At 29.7% G+C, this 20864-nt stretch overlaps 2 protein-coding genes across 2 annotated transcripts; one reads left to right on the top strand and one right to left on the bottom strand.

Moving 5' to 3' along the window:
• Positions 1-1345: 1345 nt before the first annotated feature.
• Positions 1346-13188, bottom strand: gw (trinucleotide repeat containing adaptor protein gawky). Its single transcript, XM_075822363.1, has 9 exons — positions 12882-13188; positions 10064-11973; positions 9130-9994; positions 8388-9064; positions 8266-8323; positions 7961-8205; positions 6615-7889; positions 4273-6542; positions 1346-4209 (listed from the first exon to the last, which is right to left on the bottom strand). Exons 2-8 carry the CDS (start codon positions 11048-11050, stop codon positions 5664-5666), a joined length of 4986 nt encoding a protein of 1661 aa, XP_075678478.1. The 5' UTR covers positions 11051-11973; positions 12882-13188; the 3' UTR covers positions 1346-4209; positions 4273-5663.
• Positions 13189-19422: 6234 nt separating this feature from the next.
• LOC113792694 (uncharacterized) lies at positions 19423-20683 on the top strand. The gene is made up of 2 exons (XM_075822382.1): positions 19423-19780; positions 19833-20683. Exons 1-2 carry the CDS (start codon positions 19550-19552, stop codon positions 20664-20666), a joined length of 1065 nt encoding a protein of 354 aa, XP_075678497.1. The 5' UTR covers positions 19423-19549; the 3' UTR covers positions 20667-20683.
• Positions 20684-20864: the final 181 nt, after the last annotated feature.

Here is a 20864-nt window from a genome sequence, read left to right as displayed (position 1 = left end):
AGAACGATTTGTTGTTGTTGTTGTTATGTGAAGTGAAAAAAATGATCCGTGTGACTTTTGAATGATTTGTTTGATCATCAAATCTATCTATTGTGTGTGTATGGGTATTTTTCGATATTCAATTATTTTTGAATTGATTTTTTTTTGCAAATTCAAAACGATACGAAATTTTTCTATTCCAAAAATCTTGAAATTTCATAATGATGAATCTAAGAAAAAACTGACAAATCTTAAGCATTTAGCGTTGAATTTTTTGTAATTAATTTCAACTTGATTGCATTTTTTTTATAATTAACAGATAACTTTTAATATAATGAAATGAGATTATTCTTTTTCACTTTTTTTGATAACATTATAATCATGGTTGTTGTTGTTTTTTCACCGAAAATAATAGACAAAAGGTGTGTCTAAATATAGAAGACATCGCTAAGGTCGAAGGTCAAATGATTTAGCTAAACACAAAACAACAACAACAAACATTATATTTTTTTGACCATCATTATCATCATGTAATTATGATAATGATGATGACCACAACCTTGTAATCTTGTTTTTTTTAGTTATTCAAAAAACTAAAACCACTGATGCCATCTACCGATGAATAAAACGAAATTTGAATGAAGAATTTTTTATTTGAAAAAAGAAAATAACAAAATCTTTGTGTTTTTTATTTTTGAAATTAAAATTTTTATTTTTATTCAGGCAATCAATCATTTATATCAAATACATCATTAATAATAAGTATAATATCATATATGTCTATAGTTGATTAGTCGGTTGAATTTTGGGGTGTTATTATATGAATTTCAAAATGAATAATTTTCTTGATAATGTTTTTTTTATTATTATTTTAGTGAAAAATCCGAATTTGATCTTTTGTTTTTTGGTTGATGATTTGATTCGAGAAAAGTAATGAAAAAGTGATATATATTTTTTTCCGTTTTTAGAGAGGCAACATTTTTTTGAATTCAAATCAAATCAAAATAATAATCTTCATTGTGTGTGTGTGTTTGTGTTTTAAATGAGTATGGTTGATACAAATTTAAAATGGCAATCAATCAATCGATCAAACTCTATATTTTATCAAGAAAAGGCATGAATTTTCGTTTCTGTTTTCTGTTTTTAAAAAAATGGAAAAATTCACACAAAGTTTTTTATGTTTGATGATGATGATAAGAATAGTTTAGCTTTGAAACAAACAAACAAACAATCAAATAATTATGATATTGCATAATAATAATAAAAAATGAGATCTGGAAATATGATTTAGAGATAGACAGAATTGAATCGAAAATTTTTGAAAAAATTCACAGATAATTTTGTTGTTGAAAGAGAGAAAAAAAAATTCAGTGGAAATCGAAATAATTTATTGAATGAATAATAATAATGCTGAATTAACCAGCAACAACAATATTTGAAAGGGTTAAAATAGGATTTTTTTTCTTCTTTTTCGTTGTTTCCTGTTTATACATTACAAGTATATATGACGGTGGTGATGATGATGGTGATACATAGTGATGGCATCAATAATCCGGACGTTTGAATTGAATTTATTTATCTGATTGATTGATTGAAATATAATATAATATTGTGCGAGAATTAATATCAACGGTGTGTGTGTGTGTTTAATTAGGCCGATTTTTTCAAAAAATTCTGTTAAAATGAATGGCAGAAAATGAATCTAATTATCGTTATTCGTTATATTGAAAGTTTAGTTTAGTTAGAAAAATATAAAGTGATAAAGTAATTTAATTATAACTGGATAATCTTGAAAAAGCTGAAAGGCGTAGAACACTTTTGGGTTGAAAATTGTTTTGTTTTTGTTTATTTCTCGTTAGTTTGTCAATGGAAGATGGACGAAAAAATTTTGTTTGAATGAATACATTTTTGGATTGATTATTAATTGATTTTTGTTCAAAATATACATTCAAATTGTGAATCTAAAAACACCAGGGGAAAATCTTGTTGCTGATTTATCGAATATTACACATGTGTAATATGTCTGCAGACAAAACTTCTTTACATTTTCCTTCTTTTCTTCCTTGACCATTTTGTGTATCACAATTTTTGTTTTTGTTTTCCCTTCAAAAATCTTTTCCATCTTTGTTGTTGTTGTTTTTTTGAATAAGCACTTTTTTAAGGACAGAATTACTCTTTGATCCAAAAAATGTGTGTGAAAAAAAATCTATTCAATGTGTGTGGCTGGAATGTTTAATTTTCAATGAAAAAAAAATATTGCAACAACCAAAGAAAAAAATCAAATAAAATGAACAATTAATTTAAGGTGATTTGAATTTTTATATCCAATAAAATCGATATTTGATTGATAAGTATTTTTGTTTCGTGTTACAAATGTGATTGAGCATAATTGAATATAGCAAAGGTGTGTGTATGTTGAAAACATTATGTCACAGATAAAATAACGAAAACGAAACAAGATTATAATAATAATGAGAAATATTATTTGATAATCATAGCTCATAAATGGTTTGCAAGTGTTGTCTTTTTGAGGGATTAATTTTTTTGGATATTGATATGAAATGAAGAAACAAAAGTGATTTGAATTTGTGTGTGTTAATGCAAATATTTTGTTGTTCCAAGATTTGTTATTTTTTGTTTGTTTGTTTGATAGCAGCCACGGCAGCATATAATGATGATAATTTGATGAGATTTATTGATCAAGATCATTTTTGGATTTGAATTTGATTAAATAAATTGACTGGAAAAAAACAGATAAAAACAAAAGCAGAAAAAAACAAGATTTTTTTTGAGATAAATCACTGATCATGATACAAGTGTGGTGTGTATTCTTATGTTTTTCTTTTAATTTAAAATTGAACACCGAGAAAGTGACACACAAAAGCAAACAAAGGTGAATTTAACATTACGGAATTTTCACAACCCGATATCGGGATTAGAGAACATTGATTATCGATTATCAATATTAGAATAATAACGCAGGCACACACACACACAACATGGAAAAGGATGTTTGATCTGTTTTTTTATTCATTGTTTGATTGATTGATTGATGAATGAATGATGCATGAGCAAAGAATAAAGAAGAAGAGATATTTTAACGGTTTTTTTTTGAATTTCACTTTTACTAATAATAACAAATTTTGGATTGAAAAATTTGATTTAATTTTTTGTTTGTTTTTTTTTGGAAAAAAATATAAAAACATTATTGGAAATTTTCTTTTTTGTTTAGACAAAACATGTTTTTTTAAGTAAAATTTGGCTGGCATATGTAATATAAGTAGTGGCATAAATGATAAAAAAAATGAAAACGAAAAACAAAACGAAATGACAAAAAAAAATTTGAATGTTAAATTTGTTGAATTTTTTAGGCAGGAAATTGGATTTTTGTTGTTTGAAAAACAGGGAAATCAAATACAAAAAAAAATGAAAAAAAGAATGCTAATTTCATTGAGTATGTTTTGTTGTTGTTCCAACTGGAATTGTATTTTTGTTTTTGGATTAAGAACGAAAAAAAATTGAGAAAGAAAGAGAAGATATCAAAAACAAAAAACAAAAAATTTTGATTGTTCAAATATAGTGTAGATGTTGGTGTGTGATGTGTATTTATCATCAGGGTAATGTGGTGGTGATCAGAGATAAAGTATTGTATCAATTATTTTGTTGATCAGCGTGTGTGTGTGTGTGTTACGTAATTTTGCATTGTTGAAATTCTTCTTGTTGATGAATGAATGATTCACACAAAGAAAAATGAAGAAAAAAAGAAAGAAAGAAAAAGATTATCACCCATTTAGATTAATTGAAAACGAACATAGAGATAAAGAGAGAGAATTTGAATTCAGGATTTAAAATCAATCAAATTAATAATATCCGGCATTTGATATTTTTTCACAAACGAACGACAACGATAAGTTCAGATCATATGCAGATCAGTGAGAGATAAAGAGAGAGAGAGAGAGAGAGAGAGAGAGAATTATTTGGCTAGCTGAGCACATAGAGAAGAATGTTGCAAATTTGAAATGAGGGTATGTTGTGTGTGAGAGAAAGAGATTTTTATCCATTCACGAGATAAAGATAATAGAGAGATGATAAGATCAAGATCAAATTTGGCAATTTTGGCAAATGAAAAATAACAATTCTTGATTTGATTTGCATCCAATATGAATGATGATAATAAATGGTGTGTAGTGTTTTGATGGTTGACAAGATCGATAACAACAAAAAAAAGACCTGTGTTTTTTAAAGAAAAAAATTAATCATTAAGAATCAATCAAAAAAAAATTTTTGACTTACTTGAATGCATAAAATCATCAAATTTGACTTGTTTTGTTATTATTGAGATTATTATTAATAATTAGATAAAAGTTTGATTAAATATTTATAATTTATGTCTGTGTGTGTGTGTGTTCATGGAAATAAAATATGTTATTTTGACTGAGGACTTTTTTTAAAGAGAAGAATAAAATAATTCTCAAAGAAACACAATATTTATATGTTGAGATTGAAAGAAATAAAACAAGCAAAAAAAAATGAGACGAAGATAAAAATAAAACACAGAAAAATCATTCAAGAGCTAAAAAAAATAAATGAATCAATGAATAAAAATGATCGAGATTTTTGTTTGTTTGTTTGAATAGATATCATCATCATCATAACCATCAATTATCATTGGCTTTTTTTCAAATGTAGGCAATTAGGTGTGTGTGTTTGTGTTGTGGATATATATAAAATTAACAAAATACTTTACGCATATTCGCGTTACAAGAGAGGGTTATTTGTTGATATAAATGTTGTTCTGGTGGTGATCAATGATCAATGATGATGGTGGGGAAATAATATCCGAAATAATATATAGTCAAGAGAGAGAGTAAAGAAATAATAATAATATCGATATAAGTCATATTACGAAATAATGTTGATAATTAATAATAATAATAATAATAATGATTAATTAATGAGTGTTGTTGTTAGTGAATGACAAGATAATGCACGAGTGACGAAATATTATTATTCTTCCTTTCGAAAACATAGAGAGAAAAAAACAAGAATGTTGTTGTTTGAATAACACATTGTGCTGAAATTGAATTAAATTGGAAAAAAAATTGAAATTTTTTTGTTGATAATCATCATTTTTGTTTTTCTTCTTTATCTGAAAAAAATATAGGAAAGGAAACAAGTTTTTCGTTGTTGTTGTTATTATTATTTTCAGTTTGAGGTCAAATGTCTTGTTGTGGATTATTTCATCCATTGATGATGATGATCCAAAAAAAAACAATATAGAGACAACTTTGGCATCATGGAGATATCATTATCATTATTTATAGCAAATGGCGAAATTTCATTTGATTAGAATTGAATGATGAATGAATGAAATCGATATAAGGACGAATGAAAGAGCAATTCTTTGTGTTAATATTTAGGTTGTTTTTTTTGTTTGTTTGATACACATCACAATTGAAATTGAGAGAAAGAGCCAAAAAAAGAAATTGAAATCGAATAAAAAGGAATATTTTTTCGAAAAGCTTGATAATAATAATAATAATATGAAAAAATTGATACGATAATTGAATGAAAAATTGATTTCTTCGTTAGATCGATATGAAAATTCAATAATTGATTTGTGATTTGATTGATTGAATAATTTTGGGATAAATTATGTCTAATTGAATTGATGCACGTTTAAATTAATTATTTTCACCGGCCAACAAATCGTTTGGCAAAAAATTTTGAATCGGTGTTTGACGATCATTAGATTGATTTGAAGTTAAACCACCAAATCCACCACCACCACCACCAGTACTCCAAAGACTGGCAGCAGCACCATTTGGACCTAATCCTAATGTTGAATTTGATTGACCAGTATTTCCCATATCATTCCATCGATTCATAATAGGATTGCCGGTAACAATAGGTGCCGTATTCCAGCCACCACCACCAACGATACTATGTTCGGCATTAAGCTTCGAATTACCATTATATTGATTCTGATGATGATGTTGATGATGGTGACCGAATGGAAGCGAATTAACGGGATTAGAATGAGAGGAATGAGTTGCACCACCAGCACCATAAGGCAAAGAATTTTGGTGATTGGTTTGTGATGAGGAAGCAGCAGCAGCATTATTGCCATATGATGATGATGATGTTTGGACACCACCACCACCACGTTGTTGTGCAGCTGCTGATACAGAATTTGATTGATATGACTGGATTTGTTGTTGTTGTTGTGGTATGCCACAACCAGCAGTTACCACTGTGTGACTAGCATTTGTTCCATTTGACCAGGTTGCAACTGAAGCAGCAAGAGAATTTGTTAATTGGTTATTAGTAGCTGTGGTGGTCACACCACCAATTGTCAAATATTGTTGAATTTCATTTTCAGTCGGAAAATCTGCTATTATTGTTGTATTGCCCAGAACACAATTGTTCAATGCTGATTGTGCTTTAAAAGCTTGATCACGATGTGAATATCGTACAATGGCTACGCCATGATTCAAAACCATATGGAATAAACTTAATGGACCATGTTGAAGACAAAGTGTTTTCAATGTAGAGCCATCAATCTGAAATTTTGTTTAAAAAACTTAATTATAGCTAAATGCTCTACATATTATTCAGTTCAAATTCAATTCAACCTGAGCGGTAAGATTACGCAAGCGTAAATATTCCGATGATCCAGATGATGATGATGATGGATTATTGGTAGTTGTGAGGCCAGAATTCCAAACATTTCCAGAATTTGTTGATCCAGGATTTTGTTGATTCATTTTGCCGGATAATCCAGGAGGAGGACGCGGTTTATTCGAATTATGTTGTCCACCGGATGCTGCTGTATGATTATCACCATCAGAAACATGATTACTCCATAATGAATCGGAATTCAAATTATATTCGGGAGCATTACTGTTTAACCAACTTCCGGTTTTTTTCTGTGCACCACCCATATGTTGTGCAACGGGTTTATCACCCGAACCAAACATATTTTGTGTTGCCGATGAAGGCATAGGAGGATTGTAAGCCCATGTATTACTGTGCTGTGATGGATTCGAAAATGCACCACCAAACGAATCGGTTTGTGTATTGAGTAAGCCAGGTTTTTGATTTGTATTGCCGCCCACAGGCGTTGATGAAGCCGATGACCACGAGAATGGATCCTTTTGACTAAATGTATTCAATAATGAATTAGGAGATCTTGAATCCAATGATACTGTGGTCATATCCATATCAACAGTAGATTTAGAACCAGCCTTCCATGGCTTGGTTTGATAATAGCCATCGAAACGTTCGGAAAAAGAATCGGTAACAGCATAATCAACGATTCCACTTAATGGTGCAGAAAGTTCATTTGAACTTTTATCAGTTCCCCAAGTATCTTCTTCAGCATTGAATCCAGCCCAATTGTTTGAATTTAAAATATGTGAATTTTGTTTAGCCAAAGGTCCGGGAGCACGAACAAAATCGTTACTGTTTGAAGATCGATCATCCTGTTTATAAGGATTTTTCCATGTACCCAATTTACTACCACTAACGTGCGATGGATTCTGAACAAATGAATCAAAAGCCAAATCATTAGAATTGGGATTGCCAATAGAATTTTGTTTGTTGGTAAAAAAATCCGTAACATTTGGTGGTGTAGGAGCGGCGGCAGCAGCAGCTGATGGCATTCCAAGAACACGTGGGCCGCCAGAATTATTATTAGGTGGCATCATCATAAATGGTGAAGTGCTGCTTTGAGTAGAATTATGTCCTTGAATTTGATTCTGAAGTGTACAGATCATCTGTTTGATTTGTTGCATTTTATTCTGTGAAGCTGGATCACGTGATGGCTGTACAGTGCGCAATAATTTCAATTGAGACAATAATTCATTCAATATTTCCAGATTGTGCTGTGACATTGGTTGGTTGAGAATCTGAATGAAACAAAATAAAATAACAATTAATTTGATGGGTCCTATATATTGAGAACCATACTGTCACATACCTGTGCATTAAGAAAACCAGCATTGATAGCCAAACGAATCAAATCAATCATTTGACGATTAGGTAATGATGAAATGTTAGAATTGTTAGTGTTTGTATTTTGGTTGATATTACCGCCACCATTACCACCAGGACCGGAACCAGGAATGGCAGCAGCAGCTTGTTGTTGAGCATTGAATATATTCGAACGCATATTACGATTATCGTTGGTTAAGGCACATCGATTCATATCATCAGTTAGCTCTTCTGTGAAACATTTTTAAATTTATAAAAATATTTTCTCAAAACTTTCTATTTAAAACTTACTTAAAGCATCTTCAAAACGCATCTGATTATTTCGTAATGCGTTTTCAATATCGTCTTTCTGAAATGTGAAAAAAATTAATGAATTTTTTCAAGAATTACAAAAAATTTGATCAATCAAATACCTTAAAGCCCATTGTTTGTAAAGTTTTAAAATGAGTACTTGAATAAATTTCACGAGATAATTTTTGGCTATTAATAAGACCACCACCATTACCACCACCACAAGCACCAGAAGATGGTCCAACTATTCGATTTTGTAACAAAGAATTTTGTGCACTCCAATGGCCAGTATCGATTGATGCTGATGGATCCATCCAATTTGATCCAACTGCTGCGGCAGTTGGAAGGCCAGCAATCGAACCAGCACCATTACCACCACCAGGCCCTGTTTTAGGATTATTTGGTTTATTGTTGATATCATTTGTAGGCCAAAGTAGACTAGAACTAGAAGGCGAATCAGCAAGCCATGATGATGATGATGATGTTTGGATGCCATTAATTTTGGCAGAAGGATCGACAATGACGGCAGTTGTTTCCATTGTTGTATTCCATAATGGTGATTTACGTTGTTGTTGTTGATTAGTATCCGATGAAGACCATGGTGTCGAACGATTTGTCATTTGTTGATTAGGTTTTTGTTGTTGTTGTTGCATCATTTGGTGATTATTATTGCCCATTACAATACCACCATTCGATGCGTTGCCAATAATACTACTACCGTTAGTTGGATTTACATTCATTGTTGTACCTTTGTTCCATCCATTGTTGGAGCCATTTTTGTTATTATTGTTTGATATTGCTACGAATAAAGTCGAGATTCAAAAAATTAGACATTTTGAATCACAAGTTCATTTCTCTACTTACAATTATTGCCACCAAATTTTGTATCTTTCCAATTACAAATTGGCTGTTTTCCTTGACGAACAGTACTACCCCATAATGCAGTACCATCATCCATAAGTCTATTTTGAGAATCAATCGATTCTTTTTCCCAACCAGATTCTTTTTTACCGGCCGATGGATCCGAATTCCAAGTACCAAAACTATTATCGGGGACAATTCGTTCCCAATTTGGTTCCGATTGTTGTGGTGGCTGTTGTTGTTGCTGTTGCTGCTGTTCATTATCAAATGAACCCCATGGTTTACGTGGAACATTTTTTGCTGTTGAGTCAAAACTTTTTGTTGTTATTGTTTCATTTGTTTGATTCCAACCGGGATTCGAACCGGAATCGAATGCTGATGATGAATTAGTGTTTTGGCCGGGCAATATTGGTCCATTAGTTGGTGACCAATTAATACTTGAATGGCTAGCAGCACCATTTCCACCACCAACACCACTAGCAATAGGATTTGGTACCCAATGATTTGTTAAATCTGGTTCTTCATCACCCCAATTGCCGCCAATAGAAGGTACGCCTGATTGGCCCCATTGTGGTTGAATAGAAATGTTTGCTGATGATGATCCCGAATTGATTGGTGGAGCCGGACCATTCATTTGTGGTCCACCATGAATTACACCCGAACCATTAGGTTGAATACCATTATGATTATTGGCCATTGGTTGACCATTTCCATTACCATTACTACCATTAGAGCTTTTCTTCTCTTTAACAACTGCTTCCCAAATTTCGGTTCCTGAGTTGACTGGACATCGCCATTGCGAATTGTCCTTTGGACTGGATGATTGCGGGGACGGAGGCAGATTCCAAGGAGAATCTTGATTTATCACCTTGATTTTTAATAAATTCAATCAAATTATATTGTATTCAATAAAAAACAATAATCGATAAATACTTACAGGTGAACGCCATTTTTCAGTCAACAATGTTTCACGTATTTCATCACTCAAATTACCAATAACTTCTTGAATATTAGCAGTTGCTATGGCACGTTTACCACCAATATTATAATTAATATTATTATCATTCGATGATGAGTGATTATTATTGGAACTATTGTTTGCTGCTTGTTGTTGTTGAAATGCTGAATTTGAACCGGTGGTACAATTCTGGGAACTGGAATTATTATTATTGCTGCCATTATTATATAGCATGGCTACTGAGTACGACGATGATGATGCTGATGAATCATGACTAAATTGATTATTTTGAGTGCCAGATGATGATGAAACACTTGTTTGATTTGGTCCAGAAGATACAGAACTACCAATGTGATTGTTGGAATTATTGGCTAACGATGATGATGATGATTGATTATTAATCACATTATTATTGGTTGTTTGGTGGGAATTTTGATTGATTCCGCTGCTGTTGCTGCTGGATGATGATTGATTCTGATGATGATTATGATGACTACCAGAAGCTAAAAGACCTTTACCGGCAGCTTGTGCCCATGAGCTTGATAATTTTGGTGATGATGACAAGGCTTGTTGTTCGTTAATTGTAGTTGATGTTGCTATTGTTGTTGAGACAGAAGTTGAGACCAATGATCTGTTGGATTGTTGTTGTTGTCCACTATTGTTTTGCCAACAATTTGTTGTTGTTGACGAACCACTGTTATTAGTACCACCAATAGTAGACATGTTGGCATTGTTGTTATTTGATGAACTGTGTTGTTGATTATGATTGTTACCGGAAATATTATTATTATTATTATTATTATTGGCACCAATGGACGACGACGACGACGACAATGTTGTTGATGATGATGATGAATTTCCCCAATCAGCACCGGAATTCATCGGTGGCATCATACCCCAACCGGTATTTGATGTTAATGATGAATCACAATCACCACCACCACCACCGTTACCTAAAAGACTCATCTTTTGTGCAAAAAATTTTCAATAATATTGATAGGCGATAAGTCTTTTTTGTTTTGACAATGACTTTAAATGGTGTGAATGAAAATGATGAAGAATTGAGGACAATTGAATTAGGTGGTTTTTTTTGATTCTTCTTTGAATAATAATAATGCAAATTAACAGCAAAAAAAAAAAAATGAAAAACAAAAAAATCCAAATTCGTTTCGAATAATAAGATTATTAACGAAATATCATTATTATATAAATCGAGTAAAATAATAATTTAGCATTGATGATGATGATAATATCATTATAAGTGGACCAGGCATAATAAATGATGATATAATTGATGATCAATCAATCAATCAATTCAAATTGATTTAACAAATTGAATTGCATAATAAAGCTAAGAACAAAACAAAAAAAAAAATATGTAGATACCGATTATGTTGTATTAGATTGGTGGTGTTAATAGTGGTGGATAAATATTCACTTCACTTTATGATATAGATAGATGATTGTTTGTTTGATTGTGGAACATTTGAAATTCGGCAACAAAAAAAAACAATTTTTTCTTGGAATCTTCGAGAGGAAAAAAGAAAAGAAAAAACGTTGTTGACTTTTTTTTTGGGAAACAAAATGAAACAAAAATCAAAATAAAAAATAAAAGCATCAAAATATGAATTGTGTGTGTGTATGTGTTTATGTTAATGTATTTTTCTGTTGATATTTCGGTAGTAATCGATTTGAATATATAGTGAGCAACCAAAAAAACAAAAACAAAAACTCCAAATCTGATGATAAATAAAACACAATTTTTTTGGACGTTTTTTTTGTGTGTTCTGTTCTTTTTTTCCAAAAGAACATCAGTTGATTGTATTCGATTTATTTGTCTTTTTTTGTTGTTGATATCAATATTCAAGCAAGATGAATTAGTTTGAGATCTGTATTTTTCAATGGGGAAAAGAAAAAATAGAAAAATTCTTATTAATAATTTTATAAATTCAAAAAAAAATTCTGTTATTCTTTCAAACACACAGAGTAACATCATGTATGAATAGACCGACAATCGTATTATCGAATCATCACATCGTTTAACATTCGAAACACACACACACCTCTCTCTCTCTCTCTCTCAGGTACAAAACAAAATGAATTTTTGTGGATAATCAACAACAACAACAAAATTTACAAAAAAAACTAGATCAATTCTGCAATAATAATAATAATAATGATAAAAATAAATCTGAGCTTTGTCTGGGTGTTGAGCTAATAATAATAATAACAAAGATGATGATAAACAACAACAACAAAAACATACCAAAAGAATCGAATAAATTTTTCATATTTCGAAAGAAAGTTTGTGTTTTAAACAAACAAACGAAGAAATGAAAGAATAAAATTATCATTTTTTGTTTTCCAAAAAAAAAAAGTTGACTACATTTTTTTCAACACAAACGAAATCGAAATAAAATAACAAAATTATCACTTGGGTTTTTTTTTGTGAAAACAACAAACGAATGAAGAATCCTATAGTCATGATGATTTTCGGAATATTTTTATTTCTTCAAACCAAAATTGTTGTTATTTTTCATCAACAGAAATTTTTTTCAGCACAGAAAAAAGGACGAAAACGGCAGTAGCAATGACAACGACGAAGACGAAGACAACAAAATATTAACCAGAAAAAAATAAAGTTTTATTTTATTTTTCTGGTTAAAAAAACCAAAATGCTGGCTTTATTTTCGCTGTTCATTCTATATCTGTGTTGTTTTTTTGGTGTTTTGGTTGTTGGATATTATTTTGGAGAAATGATAATAAAATGATAAATGGTGGAATGGTATTTGCTTACTTGGCTTTTGCGACGACGACGATGATAATATTGGCTGGAGCTAGAAGAAAATGTTTATGCTGCTGTTGATGATGATGATGATCATTGGAAGATGTATCAGTCAGTCATTTTTTTGTATGTTTATTAGCTCATCATCATCATCATCGTCAACAACATATCCAATATCAACGACGACATCACTAAAAAAGAATGATGATGATAATGATGAAAATAAATAAAGTCTGCTGTATTGCTCTATTATCATCATCGGGTAAAAAAAAGCTCAAAACAACAACAACAAAAAACCAAAAGAAGATGAAAAAAAATCACAATATCATATCATTATCACTTTTGAAACACATCAAAAGAAACGAGAATGAAAAAAAATAAATAAAATTGAACAAAAACAACCAAGAAAAAAAATTGAGAGCAAAACCAACAATATACATATACATTCGAGTAGTCAGTGTGGTAGTAGCAATGAAAATAGTTATTCAAAACAAAAAAAAAGAACAGCAGGAGTAATGTGAAAAAAATGCGTCATTTTGTGTTATATCAACGAAAGAAAAAAAAATGGTGCTTGCCTTCCTTCTTGTTATATTGATATATCTAAATGGAGCCAGTGGTATAGTGGTAGTGGTCAATGGTTATACACGTACAAAAAAAAACAAGCAGCCAGATTTTATGAAATCACAAGCCAATATAACAACTGTATATATAGGCCCCATATAAAACAAATGGAGTTTTTTTTTCATAATAACCAAACGTAATATAAATGGCTGACATTCGTTTTTTTGGCTTTTATTCAAATTCAATTCAATTCAGTAACATTCGTTCGTATATATGTTGTTGAGATTCATCATACACACATATATACAAATTGAAAGACAAGTTTTTGTTGTTGTCGACGACGACTATCTTTCTATAACTCTTAAAGGATCTATGTGTGTATATTGGTGGATATATATGGCTGCTGCTGCACGGAACAAACAGATAGAGATAGCAAAAAAAAACCTGCAAATGGTTCCATGGAACAACAAGATCATCATTAAATGGAAAAAAAACAAAAACAAAAAAAATGAACATTAAAATGAAAATGCAGCGATCCATAATACGTCGGCGCGCATTCTTTTTTTTACGAGTTGTTTGTTGCGCTGTTCTTTACATTATTATTGTTGTTGTTGTCGTCGTTTGTACATTATCGAGACAGCGACAATGTACAAAAATAAAATAAAAAAAGAGATGATGTTTTTATCCATTTTGGATAATAATGATGATGATGATTTTCATTTGCAACTAAATAGGAATGATATTCGTTCAAAAAAAAATCCTGAATATAAGAAGAAGAGAAACTCCTTACTCCAAGCCAGCGCTAAAATAAAAAGAGATAACAACACGTCTACAGTGAGCAGAAAATGCTCCTCGTCATCGTCATTTTCTATCTTTTTTTAATGAGAAAAAAAATTGTAACAAAATATGGCTGCTGCCAACAGTTGTTATTCTCTTTCTCTCTCTCTTCTCAATGTTGATTATAATTTAAAAATTGTAAACTAATTATTATTACCATTTTGATGATCATAAATATCACATTAATAAGGTTAGATAATGATAATAATAATTTACAAGTTGTGAAAATTAAAAATTATTTTTTTTACAAATTTTAATTTTTTTTACCGGAAAAAAAAGTTATTGACGGTCATTTTTTTAATATTTGATCATCATTCATAAAAGATAGTACAAAAGTAGTGGTATGCAAATGTGTTTAGTATTCTCCAAAAAAATATAGGTTCATTTTGTTTTCAAAAACAAAAACAAAAAAAAATCACGCATGCGTTCATCAATATTTTCATTATTATTTCCTGCTATATTGCAAATAATAAAGAATATTTAGAATTTCATGAATTTTCTTCTTCATGAATATCATCATCATGGTAATAAAAACTAAACTAAACTAAACCGATATGTCAAGTTGATCACGAGAAAATTCTACGCGGTGAAAAAAAATATTCATTCAAATGGCTCCATCTTTTGTACAAGCATTGTAATCAAAGAAAAAACTGGATTTTTTTTTTTTTGATAATTCTTTTGGGAAAAAGAATTTTCGAAAAACACATGATCATTTCGAAAAAAAATTCCAGAAAAAGAAACAAGATAAAAATTCAAAGAAGAAAAGATCCAGGATCAAAATAAACAAACATTACACTTTTTTTCAAGAATTATGGTTGATTTCTTACATAAAAATTAGAAAAAAAAATTCATCATTATTATCAATCAATATGACTTACTACTTTTGGTTTGTGTTTGGTATTGAAAGACAAAAAGTATTTAGTTGTATACAAAATACGGGAGAGAAGAATATTCTTCTTTTTTTAAAAATAGAAACATTTCAACCAAAAAAAAGCAGAATAACGGTATCGTTCAAACAAACACATATAACATCATTACACAAAAACAATGATGATGATGAACAAATTCAGTATGGGGACACAAAAAAAATGGGATTTTTTCGTTTCAAAGTTCACCAATTTTGTATTTTGGACACCTGTTTGATTTTTTTTCTCTACTTTGGAAAAAAACACTCAATCAAATTGATACAAAATCAATGATATGATCATAATCATCATCATGCAAAATGATCTGATTTTTAAAATTTCTTGAATGAATAGAAAAACTATTTATTTATTCATTAAACATTACATTGTTGTTCAAAGAAAAAACATGATGATGTGATATGAAAAGAAGAAAAAAATGACATCATTACATACCAATGGATGGTAATGATAATGATAAACAACGACATCAATAAATCCAATCGAATGTTTGTTTATCATCATCATCATCATTGATAATCAATTTAAACTTGAAACAACCCAAAAATGGATACAATTTTTTATATTGTTCATTCATATTTATCTCAATCAATCATTGAAAAAAAATATCCAAAATGGAATCCATTCATTTTTTCAATCTTTTCCCCTTGTCTCTCTCCCCAACAAAGTTTTTTTTCATCATATCACACCAATTTATCAACAGAAAACAAAAAACCGTTCAATTCTTAATGCGTCATTCAATGTTAAATAAATAAAAAAAATGAAATGAAATTAGCTAAAAATATCTGGATATCAATGTGGAATTTTGTCATTTCTCTTCCCCTCGCTGTTCATTTTTTTCCCTAACTATTTACACAAATGCAAAACATAGGTGTTAAAGTAGTATAGGTAGCAAAAAGTTTATCTGAATGAAATTAACGGTAAAGAAAAACTATCATTGTTTACTCTCACAAACAGGTAAAAGGATTTGACAATTGAAACAAAACCAAAAAAGAGAATATAAAATATTTTCTTACTCACATTAAATGATCATCATAATGGATGAAATGCCATAGTGTTTCTTAGTAGAAAGATATTGCATAATTAGTTTCAAAGATCTTTTATCATTTTTTAAATGCAACATTTAAAAAATGATTAAAATTGATTTTTGTTGTTGTTTAGAAATATCACACAATCAATTTGAATTGAATTTAGTTTCACACTTTAAACACAACAAAGGGTTGACCAATGATAATAATGATAATATTTTTTTTGGGTGGATTGCGTGTTTAGTTGAAAATTTTTTTAAAAGGCAAAATTTCAATAAGATGATAATAAGATTGATTCGTATATTCAGGTTATTATTATTTTATGAAGAAAAAAAGAAATCACAAACACGTTTTTTTTGGAATCACAAATGTTTTTGTCATTTTATGTTGCTGTTGTCAATTTTGTTCGTTAATTTTTTTTCGTAATTTAGATAAAAAAAGGGAGCTGCCTTGATGTGTGTGTGGCAACAAACAAACAGAAAAAAGGGTTGAAATAATCAATCAGTGTGTGTGTGTGTTTAGTTTTGACTGGATGTGCAACAAATGAATGGAGGGAATATTCCAACAACGAGAAATTGACTGTAAAAATGTGAGAATTTTTTTGTTTTGAGAATGACTGATTGATTTGATCAATTGAATGATGAACACTAAACGAAAGGGGAAACGAAACGATGAAATTCTCAATGATTAGATCATATCATTATAGGAATTTTGTTTGTTTGAAACAAGGCTAATTTTTTTTCTCCCAAAAACACAGAAAAAAACAAATAATCATTGAAGGAGTGGCGACCGAAGAGATGGCAAAAAATACAGAAAAAGAGAATCATTTTAGGATCAAAGATTTTCTAATGATAATAATAATGATGATAATTGATGACGATGTGGCCCTTTTTTCATTTTCATTTTCGTTGAAGCAAATGGCAAATGAAAAGAAAAAAAAATGATATTTTACCTTGATAAAATCATTTCATTCATACGAACAGAGAGAGAGAGAGAGAGAGAGAGAGAGAAAAAATCTATCACTTTTCTTTGACTTTTGTGTTTGTTCGATGTTAAGATACGTGCACAGTACAGTTTTTTTCTCCATAATTTTTTTTTTTTTACTAAAATGCCAAAATGTGATATGGATTTTGTTGTTTTCAGTTGTTGTTTCACACAGTTATAAACAACAACAAACAGAAGAAGGAAAGAAAAAATTTGATTCACAACAACAAGTTACATGAGAAAATCAAAAATAACGGGACAAGATGTGTTTTCAACGTAACACAAACAACGATCATTCAATGATGATTATTTTGCTTGTTTGCTGATTTGATTTGAGAAGTTGAAAGTGAGAGAGAAAAAAAGAACAGGAAAGAGAAAACGTTGAATTGGCTTAAATCGATTTTCATTTTCTTTCATGTTTTTGGCCAAACGATGCTGATGATGATGTTTGATAAGAAACACGATGAAGCTCGTACACTTTCCCTTGTTTTCTTTTCAGAGAAAGGTGAAGAAAAGGTGTTTTTGTTTTTTGCTGAATGAAAAACAAAAGAAAAAAAAGGTAAATGAATTTGAATGAGAAACATTCGATTATTAGGTAATTTCTTTTGCGAAAGTTTAATTAAGATCGAAACAACATTTCAAAATCGAAAAACAAGCTAAAAATCAAACAGGAAACAATAACAACAGCGGCAACAAACAAACAAAATTTGATTATTGAAAAAATTATCTAATAGAATTGGATTTCCGTTTTTGTTTTTTTTTTTTTGGTGAGGGGAGGGAGGATGAAGAAAAAAACGCTGAGCAAAAGCGAAAATTCAAGAAAAAAAAATCTAATGAAAATCACAATTGATTTTGTTTTGTTTTTCAAAAAAATGTCGATCCATTTTACAAGATTTTTTATTATTTTGAATTTTTTTCAGTATCGATTTTACTTACATTCAATGATGATGACAAGGTTGATTCTTTTTCAAAAATCCAAAAATTTTTTCACCAAAATTAATGTAGATCAATTTTTTTTTTGTTGAAAGAAATCTTCATTTTATCGTTGTTATCGTCGTTGTTGTTGCTGTTGAACGATCATCTACAATCGTACAACTAAATCGTACTATATTTTCATTTATAATCATCAAAACAACAACAACAATTATCACCATCAACAAAATTGAATCAAAATAAACAAAAAACGAAAAAATGAAACGAAAAACTCAATATAATGTTATAACATTACGAAATAAGCAAGAGAAAAAAAAATATGAATCGAACGAAATGATAATAAACAAAAATCTTTGTGGTAGAAGCATAGTGGGAAAAGGAAGATCCAAAGCATCGCATCATATCCTGACAGAGAGAAAGCTTCCCTTTGAATCCATTTCCAAAAAAAAAAAAAAAAACGATCCACTTGTTTTCAAGACCACTTCCACTACTACTGCTGCTACTACTTTGGATCAATTCAGAAATGAAATGATCAAACAAAATTGGATTCATTGGAAAATTAATCTTGGAATTGATAAAAAAATAAATTCCGATTCCATAGAATTCTTGCCTTAATCCATAAATTTACGAGAAAAATTCTTCGAAAAAACAAAATTTTCTCTGGAAAAAACTGTAGATTTTGGATTACAGAATTGAAATTTTTTTTATTTTATTTTTTTTGGCGCTCGAATCTTTTACTTCGAATCTTAGTGGTAGCAGTGGTAAAAGTGATAGTAGCAAGCAAAAAAAAAAAATTTGGAACAAATTTTAGAGAGGAGGGAGTGTTGCAGTTTGTCAATTGACGTTAACGTTTACGAATTTCGTTTCGTTTTGTTTGTTGTCATGCAAATAGATCGCATGCGCGTAAAGAATATTTTAAAAAAAAATGTTTTTTTTTTTTGAAATTTTCAATTTTTGTTCGGAAATTGCTTCAAATCATAATGAATTTGCAAAATTTGGATGTTTGAAAATCCGCAGATTAAATCAAACAAGCAAACAAACACGGGAAATAAGATGAAAATCACTTGATGATAATGTCTCTCACTTTCATTGAATCAGGTACAAACCAGAATTAATTAATTTTGTTGTTGAATTGATTAACTGGGAGACAGACGAACAAATTGAACAAAATGATTACCATTTAGGTTGATTTTCAATTGAAAAAAAAATTCAATTTTTTTTTTAATTTTTTGAAAATCTTTATCCTGAAACCAGTGCTGCCATCTTCAGGTCGATATTTGCGATTTCGAAATGTTCGTTGAATTTTTTTTTACGCTTGCTTGCAAGCTTGTCAATTTTTGGCTGAGTTTGTTGATTTAATTTGCGCGCACAATATTTTTGTTTTCGATTTTTTCACAAAAAAAAAAAAAACAAAATGAATAATCATAATCATCATTCGATTGTCGACAACAATAATATTAATGGTGATGAAGAAGAATGTTTATCATTTTTTAAAAAATTACGAATTGGTATTGGAAAATTGAATGATGAAATTGAAAATCTTGAAACAATAACCAAAGAAATTACCGATAAGGTTAATGGTCGTTTGGATAAAAATTTATCCAAATTTCAATCCAAAACAATTGATGATGCTGATCAAATTCTGGTAAGTTTTTCTTCATTTTCAATTGATAAAATTTAATCGTTTTTCATCTCAGGAAAAAGTTCAAGAATTTCATTCAAAAATTCTAAATGAAAATAATAATCCTTTGGACGCATTCGAAACCAAACTATTAAATCTACGTGAACGTTTATTGGGATTTGAAGAAGAAAATCATCGATTATCATCAAAAAATTATCAACCATTTCGACCAAAAGATACTTCGTGTTGTGATATTATTGATGATGAAACAACATTCGAATTAACATCGAATCAATCGAATGAAAATTTAAACAACGATAATGATGGTAAAGTCGAAATAGCCAAATTATCATCACAAAAACGATTGGATTTATATGATACACCTAAATCAAATAATAATAAAAAGAATAATTTTTATGATAAAGTTACTTCAACACCGAATACTAACGATGACTTTCATAGTTCTACCGATGATGATGATCGTAGTTTTAATCTTCTTTCGACCGTTCGAAAACAAAATGCAAAAATGTCGGCAAAAAAACAACAACAACAATCGAATAATTCTTCCGCTAGGAAATCTGCAAAGAAAAAATCAACAAAAATTGATTTAGCTAAATGTGATAATCCAATAGCAGCACGTGCTTTAGCTATTTATAATCGTTGGATGCCATCATCAACAAATAATGATTCGGATCAATCCATTTGTTGCAGTGAAACATCCACATTGAAATTGGATGATGATCAACAGATTTCATCGAATAAATCGTTGAATCGTCGAATGACACCAAGAAATCAACATCATTTAAAAATGGCTAAAAATCTAAATAATGATCATGGTCGTGATGAATATGAAACAATTGAATTTACACCTGGAATGACTACAAAAGTTCGAAAATCAATCGAAAATTGAATGTTTTTTGTAATTTTTTTTTATAATTAAATTTTTTAATAAAATTATCATTTTTTTTTACTGTAAAATAATAACGTTTACGCTGGAAAATTCGAATAATTTTTTTGCAAAAACAAATCGCTGTTGCTTTTGAAAATTTTTAAAGTTTGCGCCATCTGTTGATTTTTTCCCTATCCCGAAATTCCAAAACGGCAAATT

The sequence above is a fragment of the Dermatophagoides pteronyssinus genome, unplaced genomic scaffold (genome assembly GCF_027571235.1).
Source record: "Dermatophagoides pteronyssinus isolate colony J.1.1.1.1 unplaced genomic scaffold, Derpt_VIB-CSIC_2022.12 sq0016, whole genome shotgun sequence".
NCBI lineage: Eukaryota > Metazoa > Arthropoda > Arachnida > Sarcoptiformes > Pyroglyphidae > Dermatophagoides > Dermatophagoides pteronyssinus.
The sequence above is the reverse complement of the archived record's forward strand: the minus strand, read 5'-3'. Positions and strand labels throughout refer to the sequence as shown.

Coding starts and splice junctions, on each gene's coding strand:
- LOC113792694 (XM_075822382.1), top strand. CDS start 19,550: ATGAATAATCATAATCATCATTCGATTGTCGACAACAATAATATTAAT. Junction 19,781..19,832: donor ATGATGCTGATCAAATTCTG/GTAAGTTTTTCT, acceptor TTTTCATCTCAG/GAAAAAGTTCAAGAATTTCA.
- gw (XM_075822363.1), bottom strand. CDS start 11,050: ATGAGTCTTTTAGGTAACGGTGGTGGTGGTGGTGATTGTGATTCATCA. Junction 8,206..8,265: donor GCGTTTTGAAGATGCTTTAA/GTAAGTTTTAAA, acceptor AATGTTTCACAG/AAGAGCTAACTGATGATATG. Junction 7,890..7,960: donor CTGGTTTTCTTAATGCACAG/GTATGTGACAGT, acceptor TGTTTCATTCAG/ATTCTCAACCAACCAATGTC.